The 10,556-nt window shown below is 71.4% G+C and overlaps 2 protein-coding genes across 3 annotated transcripts; one reads left to right on the forward strand and one right to left on the reverse strand.

Moving 5' to 3' along the window:
• Window positions 1-1,085: 1,085 nt before the first annotated feature.
• On the forward strand, window positions 1,086-5,497 carry RUNDC3A (RUN domain containing 3A). Of its 2 annotated transcripts, XM_062595513.1 has the most exons (10): window positions 1,086-1,203; window positions 1,330-1,463; window positions 2,064-2,149; window positions 2,232-2,321; window positions 2,397-2,477; window positions 2,547-2,712; window positions 2,930-3,087; window positions 3,988-4,125; window positions 4,258-4,364; window positions 4,648-5,497. In XM_062595513.1, exons 2-10 carry the CDS (start codon window positions 1,434-1,436, stop codon window positions 4,788-4,790), a joined length of 999 nt encoding a protein of 332 aa, XP_062451497.1. In that variant the 5' UTR covers window positions 1,086-1,203; window positions 1,330-1,433; the 3' UTR covers window positions 4,791-5,497. The 2 variants fall into 2 exon arrangements, with proteins under 2 accessions (XP_062451497.1, XP_062451496.1); XM_062595512.1 differs by lacking the exons at window positions 1,086-1,203; window positions 4,258-4,364 and having other exon boundaries at window positions 1,363-1,463.
• Window positions 5,498-5,756: 259 nt separating this feature from the next.
• SLC25A39 (solute carrier family 25 member 39) lies at window positions 5,757-10,556 on the reverse strand. Its single transcript, XM_062595509.1, has 11 exons — window positions 10,437-10,556; window positions 8,514-8,622; window positions 8,274-8,333; window positions 7,868-7,977; window positions 7,701-7,768; window positions 7,471-7,595; window positions 7,189-7,362; window positions 6,999-7,108; window positions 6,822-6,903; window positions 6,640-6,720; window positions 5,757-6,568 (listed from the first exon to the last, which is right to left on the reverse strand). Exons 2-11 carry the CDS (start codon window positions 8,608-8,610, stop codon window positions 6,450-6,452), a joined length of 1,026 nt encoding a protein of 341 aa, XP_062451493.1. The 5' UTR covers window positions 8,611-8,622; window positions 10,437-10,556; the 3' UTR covers window positions 5,757-6,449.

Consider the following 10,556-nt stretch of genomic DNA (forward strand, 5'->3'; position numbering starts at 1 on the left):
GCTGCGGGCGGGGGGGGGGGGACGGCTGGGCTCCGGCGCCGCCGCATCGGCCGCCTGGGCGGCGAGGCGGGGGGTGGGGGGGTGGGAGCGGGGATCCGGCCTGGGGGCGGGCGGGGGGCTGCCGGGCCGGGGCGCCGGGGGGAGGCCGCGGCCGTTGGGCCACACGACAACAACATGGAGGCAGCCGGTGGAGCCGGGGGGAGCCGGGGCTCGGCGAGGGGGGCGGCGATGCCGGGGGGGGGGATGGGGACGGGGACGGGGGCTCGGTGGGGTCCCCCCCCGGCCCCGGCCGCGGGGGGCGGCGGGGGGCTGTGCCGGGGGAGCCGGGCGCCCGGCGTGGGGCCGAGGAAGTGACGTCAGGGCGGCCCCGGGATGGGGGATGAAGGCGAGCGGGGATGCGGGGATGATGGCGAGGCGGGATGCAGGGATGCGCGTTGGCATGGCAACGCCGGGCTGGACCGGGCCGACGGAGGGAGACGGGGGGGGGGGGGGGCTGCTCCTGCCCGGCGCATCCTCAGCAGCGCCTCGTCCCGGGCTGGCTCCGAGCCCCGGGGGCTCCTGGCCGCGCCGCCGCGGCCCCCGACATGAGCCCCCGTCCCGCCGGCCCAGCAGCTCCCACGCGCTCGGCTTGACCGAGGGGAAACCGAGGCAGAGGCGACGGCCCCGCCTGGCCTGCGGCCGTCCCGCGGGAGGAAGGGGAAGCGCCGGCGGCCCGCGCGGGAGCCGGGAGGAAGCCGGGAGCTTTGTTCGCTCTTCCTGGCTGGGCGCGAAGCGGCGGAGCGGCCGGCCGCCCGCCCGCCCGCCCGCGCTCCCGGGGGGCTTGCGCCGGCCGCCCCGGGGCCGGGGGAGCCGCGGCGAAGCGTCGCGGACGGCGCCCGCCGGCCGCCCCGGCGGCTCCGGCTCCAGCTCCGCGGCGGCGGCGCCGCCGAAACGCGCCCGGCGCCGATGGGTCCCCGGGCGGCGCCGGGTCCGGCCGCCGGACGAGGCGCTTCCTTCCCCGCGCCGGGCGGGAGCGGGGTGTTGCCGCCGGCCGGCGCGTCCCCAGGGCGCGCGGGCCACGCGCCCCGTGAATCGGTCCCGCCGGCAGGTTCTCGGTGAAGACCCTGCTGGAGAAGTACACGGCGGAGCCCATCGACGACTCCTCCGAGGAGTTCGTCAACTTTGCCGCCATCCTCGAGCAGATCCTCAGCCACCGCTTTAAAGGTAGCGGCGGCGGCGGTGCGCGGGGGCCGGCGGCGTGCTGCCCGTGGGGCGGCCGCCCGGCCCGGCCCGGCCCGGCCCGGCGTGGCCCGGCGGCTCCCCGTGACCGCGGCCCTCGGCGCCCCCCAGGCCCCGTCAGCTGGTTCAGCTCGGATGGGCAGCGCGGCTTTTGGGACTACATCCGCCTGGCCTGCAGCAAGGTGCCCAACAACTGCGTCAGCAGCATCGAGAACATGGAGAACATCAGCACCTCCAGGGCCAAGGTCAGGGTGGCCCCGGCCCCGGCCCTCTCCCACCCACTTCAGCCCCATCTGCAGCCCTGGCCTCAGCCCCAGCACCTTCCTCACCCTCATCTTCATTCCTATCGTTGTGCTCATTCCTACCATGGCTCCATCACCTTCCTCATCTCCATCCCTGTCCTCCTCCCCATCTCCATCCCCATCCCCATGCCCACCATGTCCCCACGCCCACCATGTCCCCGACCCTATGCCCACCATGTCCCCGTCCCCATCCCCACTGCCATCCCCACTCTGGTCTCGCTCCTGTCCCCATCTTCATCCTCCTCCCTCTTCCCACCACGTCGCTGTCCCCACGCCCATCCCTGACCCCGGCCCCGTCCCCACGCTGTCCCATCCCTGTCCCCTCCTGGAGCCCCAGGGCTCCCCGTCTCACCCCGCGCGGCCCCGTGAGCATGGTCAGACGTGGTGATTTCACCTGGTCGAAGGGGACGAGGGGGGACGAAAGCCCCCGGGCCGGGGGGCCGCGCGCCCGCCGGCGCCCAGAGCCTCCGGGGTCCGGCCGACGGCGGCGGCGGCGGCGGCGGCGCCGTCTCCAGGGCTCCCCGCCCGGCGCGTCTCTTGCAGGGCCGAGCCTGGATCCGCGTGGCCCTGATGGAGAAGCGCATGTCCGAGTACATCTCCACCGCCCTGCGGGACACGCGGACCACCAGGTGGGCGGCCGGCCGGGGGCCGCGGGCGCGCTCGCCGGGGCGCCCGCCCCGCGGCCTGACGGGCGCCCGCCTCTCCCCGCAGAAGGTTTTACGACGACGGGGCCATCATGCTGCGGGAGGAGTCCACGGTGCTCACCGGCATGCTCATCGGGCTCAGCGCCATCGACTTCAGGTACGCGGGCGGCGGGGGCACCCCGGGGCGCCCGGCCGCCCCGCGGCCTCCCCTCACCCCTCGCTCCTCGCTCAGCTTCTGCCTGAAGGGCGAAGTGATGGACGGCAAAACGCCCGTGGTCATCGACTACACGCCCTACCTGAAGTTCACGCAGAGGTAAGGGCGTCCTCGGCGGCGGGCGGGCGCGCGGCGGGCTGCGTGCGCACGCTGAGCCCCGTCCCCCAGCTACGACTACCTGAGCGAGGAGGAGGAGCGGGGCAGCGCGGAGAGCAGCACGAGCGAGGACAGCTCGCCCGAGCGCCCCTACCTGCCGCTGGTCACCGACGAGGACAGCTGGTACAACAAGTGGCGCAAGATGGAGCAGAAGTTTCGCATCGTCTACGCCCAGAAGGTACCGGGGTGGGACGGGGCCGATGGGCGCCAACGTCCCGCGGGTGCTGCCCAGCTCCAGCGCGGAGCATCCCCTCCCTCCCTGCAGCTCGCTCCTTGCCCCGCTCCTTCATCCCGGTTCCAGGCCGACCGTGGGCTGTTGCTCCTTGGCACCCTGCAGTGGGTGGCCCCGGGGGTGGGAGGGTGGCCAGGGCGCTGCTCACGGCTGCCACGCGCAGGGGTACCTGGAGGAGCTGGTGCGGCTGCGGGAGTCGCAGCTGAAGGACCTGGAGGCGGAGAACAAGCGGCTGAAGATGCGCCTGGAGGAGGTGATGGTGCAGAACCAGCTGGAGAAGAGGGAGCTGGAGGGCGTCATCCTGGAGCTGCAGGAGCAGCTGTGAGTCACCCCCAGCGCGTGCTCCGAACCGTGCCACCTCGGGGGACTGGCCCCAGGCCTGGACCCCTGCCCTCCGCAGGGGCCCCACTGCTGCTGCTCAGCCCTATGGTTGTGCCAGTGGCAGGTCCCCAGTGTCCAGGTGCCCTATGTGCCCCATATGCTCTGCAGGATGTGGTGGGCAGCAGGTCTCCAGGAACCCGATGCCCCAGGGCCTGTGGGACGTGGTGTGTCCATAGTGCCTCAGTGCCCTATGTGCCCTGTGGGACACAGCGGGGGCAGCAGGTCCATATGACCTGCAAGATGCAGTGGGCAGCAGGTCCCCAGAGTCCCCATATGACCTGTGGGACATGGTGGCAGCAGGTCTCTGAGTGCAGCTTTTGTCCTGCAGAGTGCTGTGGGTGGATGATCCCTGGATAGCCAATGGGTCTGTGGGATGCAGTGGCAGCAGGTCCCTGGTGTCCAGGTGCCCCATATGACATGCAGGACCCAGTGGTCATGGGTTATGGGTCCCTGGTGTCCAGATGCCCCATATGCCCTTTGGGATGCAGTGGGTGGTGGGTCTCTGGCAATCCCATAGGTCTGTGGGATGCAAAGGCAGCAGATCCCTGGTGTCCAGGTGCCCCATATGACCTGCAGGACACAGTGGCGGCATGTCCCCTGTGTCCAGGTGCCCCTTATGAGCTTCAGGACACAGTGGTGGCAGGTCCATGGTGTCCAGGTGCCCCATATGACCTGCAGAACATGGTGTCAACAGGTCATTGGGTGCTCCAGAGCCTGTGGGACACAGTGGGTGGCAGGTCCATGGTGCCTGGGCGCTCCAAGAGCCCGCGGGACATGGTGGGCAGCAGGTCCCCAGCACCCGCGGCTGCACCAGGTGCTGAGCACCCGCGTTCCCTGCAGGACGGGGCTGATCCCCTGCGAGAACACGCAGCTGGCCCAGCTCTCCAAGGAGATGGTGACGCCCCTGGTGAACCAGTGGCCCTCGCTGGGGACGCTCAACGGCAACGAGAGCGGCTCGGACAGCAAGCTATACCGCAGGTGAGGGTCCCGGGGAGGGCAGAAGCGCCCTGGCCTGCCCCCAGCGCCCCGCCGTCCCCCCCCCCTCCCCGGCCCCGGCCCCAGCGGGTCTGCCCCGGGCAGGGCGCGGGGCTCAGCGCCATCCCTCCGCAGGCACAGCTTCATGAGCACCGACCAGCTCTCGGCCGAGAACAGCCTCAGCTCCGACTCCCAGCGCCTGGGCGAGGGCAAGCGCGAAGGCGAGCCCTGGGGGCCCTTGGGTAAGACCCCCCCCTCCCCGGCCGCGGGAGGGAAGGGGCTTGGGGAAAACAGCTTCACCCGGGAGCAGGACCCGGGCGTCACCCAGGGACGCCGTCCCCACGGTGCAAGGACATCCCTCCCCACCGCCACCACCGCCACCACCACCGCCGCCCCTCCCCGGGGCGCCGGGGCTCCTCTTCTCCCCCCCAACACCGCGCCAGGGCCGGGGCGCGAGGGCGGCAGCCCCCGGGGGGCCCGCAGCCGCGCCCCCCCCCGACGCCGGCGCCCGCTCCGTGTCCGCAGGGAAGGACCCGACGCCGTCCATGCTGGGGCTCTGCGGCTCCCTGGCCTCCCTGCCCAGCTGCAAGTCCCTGGCCAGCCTCAAGTCCAACGAGTGCCTGGTGAGCGACAGCAACGAAGGCAGCCCGACCCGCAGCCCCAGCTGAGACCCCCGGCCCCCGCGGAGGACTGACCTCGTCCCCCCCACCGCCCGCCGCCGCTGGAGCACGAGGGACTCGCCGAACCCGTCGGGGAAGCTGGGCACGGGTGCCCCGTCCTCCTCCCGCCCCCTCTCCTCTGGCTTTTGACACCCCGAACCAGCTCGCCGGACGCCCGGCCGGAGACGTGGACCCGTTGGGATGCGGGATGCCGGCCTGGGACCCCCAAGACCCCCCCCCTTTGTCCGTGCGGGTCAGGGACGGGGTGACAAACTGCACCGTGCGGGGGACACTGGGAGCAATGGAGGGGGTGTGGGGCAACCCCCCCCCCCCACCACCACCAGGGAGGGGACACAGCGGCACCCCAGCCGCTCCCGGGGCCCTGCTCTATGGGGGGCAGCCGTGCCAGCATCCTGCCCCGGGGCATGGCTGGCCCCCGGGGAGCCCACCTGGGCTCCGCCTGCCCTCCAGTGCCGGCCTCCCCCCTGCAATGCCCGTCCCCTCCCCGGCACTCAGGCGCTGCGCGGCCCCCGGCTCGTCCCCCCTCATCCTCCCTGCGCGGGGCCCAGCTGCGCCTCCTCGCAACAGCACCCCGCGGCAGGGACGGGACCCCCCCCGCCTTCCCATTCCCCACCGGGTTTCGGATGCTTTTGGTTTTTAATTCAGCCCCGTCTGCCTTGTTGGAGCAAAAGGAATCAATAAATGCAGCGATATGAGCCGGCCTCCGTCACCCCCCCCCATGCCCCGGCCAGGAGAGGGGCAAGAGCCCCCGCTGCCCCCAGCCTCCCCCGTCCCGCTGCGAGAGCGCCCGGAGCTGGGGGAGCAGCAAGGCGCCCGGAGAGCCGGCAGGGCCAATAACGGCACCATGCGCCAGCGGCGCGGACAGGACTGTCATCCGGTAGTGGGGGGGAAACAAGGTCTTCCCCCTCCCCAGCACCCCTGGATGCCGCAGTGAGGGGGAGGAACTCTGTGCCCTAAGCGACAAATAACATTTTCTTTTATTTAAGAAAATAAGAGGAAACTTCCCTCCTCACACCCCCATGGTGAGCTGGGGTGGCGGGCAGTGCCCGCGCCAGGGCAGGCCCTCGCAGTGGAGGGACAGGGCATGGGCCCAAGGCTGGTACCCAAAACGCTTTCTGGCCCCCCGGAGCAGCAGCGAGGCTTGCCCCCCGCACACGGGGTCCGACCAGGGACAGGGAGGTGGGGAGGACTGGCCCAGAGAGGGGTGCGAGGCGCCCCGGAGCCCCGCCGGGGGGGCAAGGGGACGCTGTGCGTAACGGAGCGGGAGCAGGGCTGGAGCCGGACCGCCACGCGGAGACCCCCGCCCCGAGGTCTCTGTCGGCCACCGGGAGCAGTCCGCAGTGGCCGGAGCGTCCGTGAGTCCTGCAGCAGCGTCCGCGCAGCCTCGCCGGTCGGGAGGCCCCCAGCATCCCAGCAGGCGCCGTGTCCCCGGCCCTGCTCCGGCGGCCGCCGCGGTTGGGCTCGAGCGGCGGCCCGGAGCGGCGAGGCAGAGCGCGGCGTGAAGGCACTTGCACTTTGCATAGCCGAGTGCGGGTCGCTGCTCCCAGGACATGGCGCCGGGAGCTGGGCTGGTGTCACCCCCACAGCCAGCGGGACGCTGTGACCCAGGGGTGTCGGCCGCGTCCGGCGCCCTGCCCCGGCCCCGGCTTACAAGCTGCTCCGCTGCTGCTCCTGGTTCAGCTTCTGGAAGAAGCTTTTGCCGAATTCGTAGGTGCTGATCATGATGGCGCAGGCCGGTGCCACCTTGATGATGCGGGGCAGGAAGCCTGCGGGGACAGCAGGGTGAGCCCCTGGGCACCCCCAGGCCACCGACGCACCCCGGCCGGCACGGCCTCACCTGCAAACAGCCCCCGGGTGCCGGACTCCGCTCGGATCCGCTGCATGAGGAGCCAGGTGGAGGAAGACGTGGAGGCAGGGACTGGGGAGAGAAGGGAGCAGTGAGGGGGCAGTGCCGGGGGAGGGCGGGTGCTGCCGCTTGCCCGGGATCCCGCCACCTCTGCGGGGACGTCCCCCCCTCACCTCGGAGCACCTCGCTGTCCCCCAGCTCGACCTGCCGCCGGGTCTTCACCACGTCAAACGGCAGCGTCAGCACGGCCGCTACCTGTGGGGCGAGCGGACGGGCTGTGAGCCGGCGGCCCCCCGGCCCCGGGGGCTCGCTCCGAGCCGGGGCCGTACGCCCCGCGGCGCCGTACTCACCGTCCCCGAGATGGCGCCAGCGGCGAAGCTGATGGCGAACGTGGCCTCGTCCAGGCAAGCCCGCCCGCAGAGCCATTCCCTCACCAACTCGTAGTTGAACCAGTAGAGAGCTGGGAGGGGGCAGGAGAGGCCGGGGCTGTGGCGAGGCGTCGCGGGGCAGCCCGGCGCCGCCGCCGGCGCCCCGCCGTACCTGAGAAGGGGACGTCCCGCAGCACCGTGGGCCCCCAGCCCCTCCAGAGGGACAGCCAGCCGTCCTGAGCCACGGCGGACTGGATGCAGACGCGCAGCTCCCGGTAGCTGAGCTGTCGGGACTGCATTTTGGTGCGGATGAGCTCCAAGGGGCTGATCACCGTCACGGCGCCCACTGCGAGGGGGAGAAGGTGGGCCTCAGCCCCACGGGCCCGCAGGGCGGGCCGGGAGCTCGGCCACGCAGCCCGGAGCCCGACACGGGGACGCGGAGCGGGATACTCACTCCTGGCGAGGGCTCCGGCCACCAAGGGGATGTGGTGTCCCCGGCTCCCCGTCCGGGCGTGCAGGTAGTCCCGGAGCTGGTCGTAGGTGGTGAAGTAGATCACGGTGGCTGGCACGGCCATGACCCTGCCGAGGAGACGGGGTTGGGAGCTGCCTCCCCGGAAGCCCCCGGGGCCCTGGCACCCGGCCTCGCTCCGGCGCGGCGGCCGCCCGAGGCAGGGCCCGACTCACAGCGTGGGGGGCAGGCCGCTCCACAGAGACCTGAGGCCCTCGTGGCGCGTGATCTTCACGAAGGCGTCCTGCGGGGAGAGCAGAGCGCCGGGGAGCGGGGTGGGGGGATGGCGAGGGCGGACGGGCAAGCGGCCCCCCATGCCCGGCAAGCGGGGCTGCCCCCTTACCAGCGTGCCGGTGAAGCGGGTGGGGGCCTTGTACCAGGCGGTGCAGCCGTTGCCGTTCTGGCACACGTAGAGATGGTCCATGAGCCCGTTGCAGTAGAGGAAGCACTTCCCTGGGAGACAACAAGGTTAGATGGCAGCTCCGGGACCAGCATCCTTCCCTCCGCCTCCCGCTGCCATCCCCCCGCCACCCAGGGGCAGGGGTCTGGGGCAGAGAGGACTTTGCAGGACCAGCCCCCAAGGAGCCCCTCTTCCGATGGGGTTTCAGCTCTGCGCCTCTGCCTGCAAGCTATGCTTCAGCGCCTGCGCGAGGGCTGGGGATGTCCCTGCTGCCAGAGGGACCCGGAGCCGCCAGCCGGAGCGGAGCAAACGGGGCCGAGGCCTCGGGAAAGCGCCCCGGTGGGGTTACCTTTGGAGAAGGGGGTCCTCTGGGCCTGCAGCCGGATCTTCACCACATCCAGGGGCGTCACTGAAACCACAGCCGCTCGTGAGCCGCGGGGGCACAGCGGGGTGCGGGCACGTCCCGTTGGAACCCGCCAACGCGCCCGGGCCTGCCTTCGGGAGCGAGCAGCCGGTGCCGGGGCCCGGCTGCCTCGGCAGGGGTGGGATGGAGAGGAGGGGACACGCAGGGAGACAGTGCCAAGCTCACCAAAGAGCGAGGTGAGGAGAGCCCCGGTCCCGGACGCTAGCATCTGCTGCAGCGGGGTGATGGCTCCGCCGGGGCTCGGCAGCGCGTCCTCGGCCATCGCGGGGCCCTCCTGCGGCACACAGCAGGGCGACGCTGGCGGCGGCCCCCTGCCCAGGCCGCCGCCAGCCCCCACCCCGGCACAGAGCGGGGCCCCGAGGAGGCACGAGCAGACACCGGCGCCGCCTCCAGTCGCGTTATCGGCGCGGCGCAGGGTGGGCGGGCTGCCCCGATAGCATCCCGCAGCTCCAGCGGGGCTGCCCGGGTGCCCCCGCGCTCCCTGCGGACCCAGGCCATCCTGTCCCCTGCCCGGGCTGCCAGGTTGCAAATCGAGGCGTAAGAAGGAGCAAAGTCCAAAGAGCGCCCCTCTGCAGGCTTGCCTGCCTTTTGGGGCTCAGATCCCCGATTCGGGCAGCTCCAGTGCAGCCCACGAGCTCCCTAGCAGCAAACGGCGGTGGCAGGGTTGGGGTGGGCATCGTGCTGAGCACAACTCCCAAACCCAGCTGAAATGGAACTTAAAAAAAAAAAAAAAAAAAGCTAACAACAACAAAAAAACCCTTCTCCATCTGACTCAGCAGCTTTGCAAGGTCAGAGCAGCCATAAATCTCTTGATTGAAGGCTCTGAGCACATTAAGCGCCCGCAGCGGCGAGCACGGCCAGGCCCGCAGCGGCCCTCCAACGCGGCCCAGGTAACGCACGTGGGGAGAAAACCTCCTGCTAACAGCACTGCAGCACCTCAACAGCTTAAAATGTGCCATAAATAAATAAATAAATAAATAAATAAATATCAGGAAAATAATGAGCCTCCAAACCCACTGCTGCTTCATGCCCCAGCGCCGATGTGCTGGGAAGCAAAAGAAAAGCCCAGAAAGGAAAGTGGTGCCAGTGGGCACCCGGGGATACGGGTGACCCCTTTCACCCCATTCCTCATCCCGGCTGAATTTCCGAGTCCCGAGAGGGAACACGGACTCGGAAAGGTGGCAGCAATGCCTCCCCGCCGGGCACCCTTCCCGCGCAACGCCCGCTGCACAGCCGGGCCGGCCCACTTCTCCCCACAATCCCCCCCCCTTTTTTTTTTTGAATTTCTGGAATCATGATATAGCACCAGGGCCTCATCCTGCCTGGGACACCGGGGCCTATGTGCTGAAGGCTCCAGGCTCGGCTGAATGGAGGGCAGCAGCCACCAGGCAGAGCCTGCCCATCCTTCAGCCACCTCTGTCCCCAGGTTTATTTTTCCTGGCTCTCAGCAGGGAGGGAAGACGCGTGCTGGGGTGTCTGTCCTCACCCCCAGCCTGGCCGCTGCTCCAGGGCAACGGCCCCAGGGACAGTGTGCCCGCTGCGCCGGGTCAGGGCCAGCCCCAGGTGGCACCGTGGGGGCCCCGGGCTGCGGCCCCCTCGGGGTGCGAGCCCCAACCCCCGCTTGCAACTCTTTGGGGTTTGCAGCCCCCCTGCCCTGTGCTTGCATCCCTTCTCCTGGGCTTTGCAGCCCCCCCGGTGCCCGCACCCCCGTCCCTCGGGGCTTGCAACCCTCCCCCGGGGCTTGCACCCCTGCTCTCTCGGGGTCTGCTCCCCCTCCCTCGGGGCTTGTAATGCCCCCACCCCCCGTGCCCGCACCGCCTCTCTTGGGGTCTGCGACCCCCAGGTGCCCGCCCCCCGTCCCTCGGGACCTGCAACTCCCCCCCCCCGTGCTTGCGCCCCCCTCTTTGGTTTGCAGCCCCTTCCCCAGGTGCCCGCAGATCCCCCCCCGGGCCCTGCCCGCCCCCCACCCCCAGACGGGGGTCCCGCGGCGCCGCCGCTGCCGGCCCCGGCGCGCGCGGGGGAAACTGAGGCAGCGGCCGCGCGCGCCGGGGTCACGGGGAGGTCACGGGGGGCGGACCCCCACCCCACCTGCTCATTCCAGCCCCGCGCGGCTTTTCCATCCGCCGACACCTGCCGGGGGGCGGGCGCCGGCGCCTTTAAGGAGCCCCATGGGCGCCGCGCGCCCCACCGCCGCACGCCGCGCGCCGC

The sequence above is a fragment of the Rhea pennata genome, chromosome 26, assembly GCF_028389875.1.
Source record: "Rhea pennata isolate bPtePen1 chromosome 26, bPtePen1.pri, whole genome shotgun sequence".
Classification (NCBI taxonomy): domain Eukaryota; kingdom Metazoa; phylum Chordata; class Aves; order Rheiformes; family Rheidae; genus Rhea; species Rhea pennata.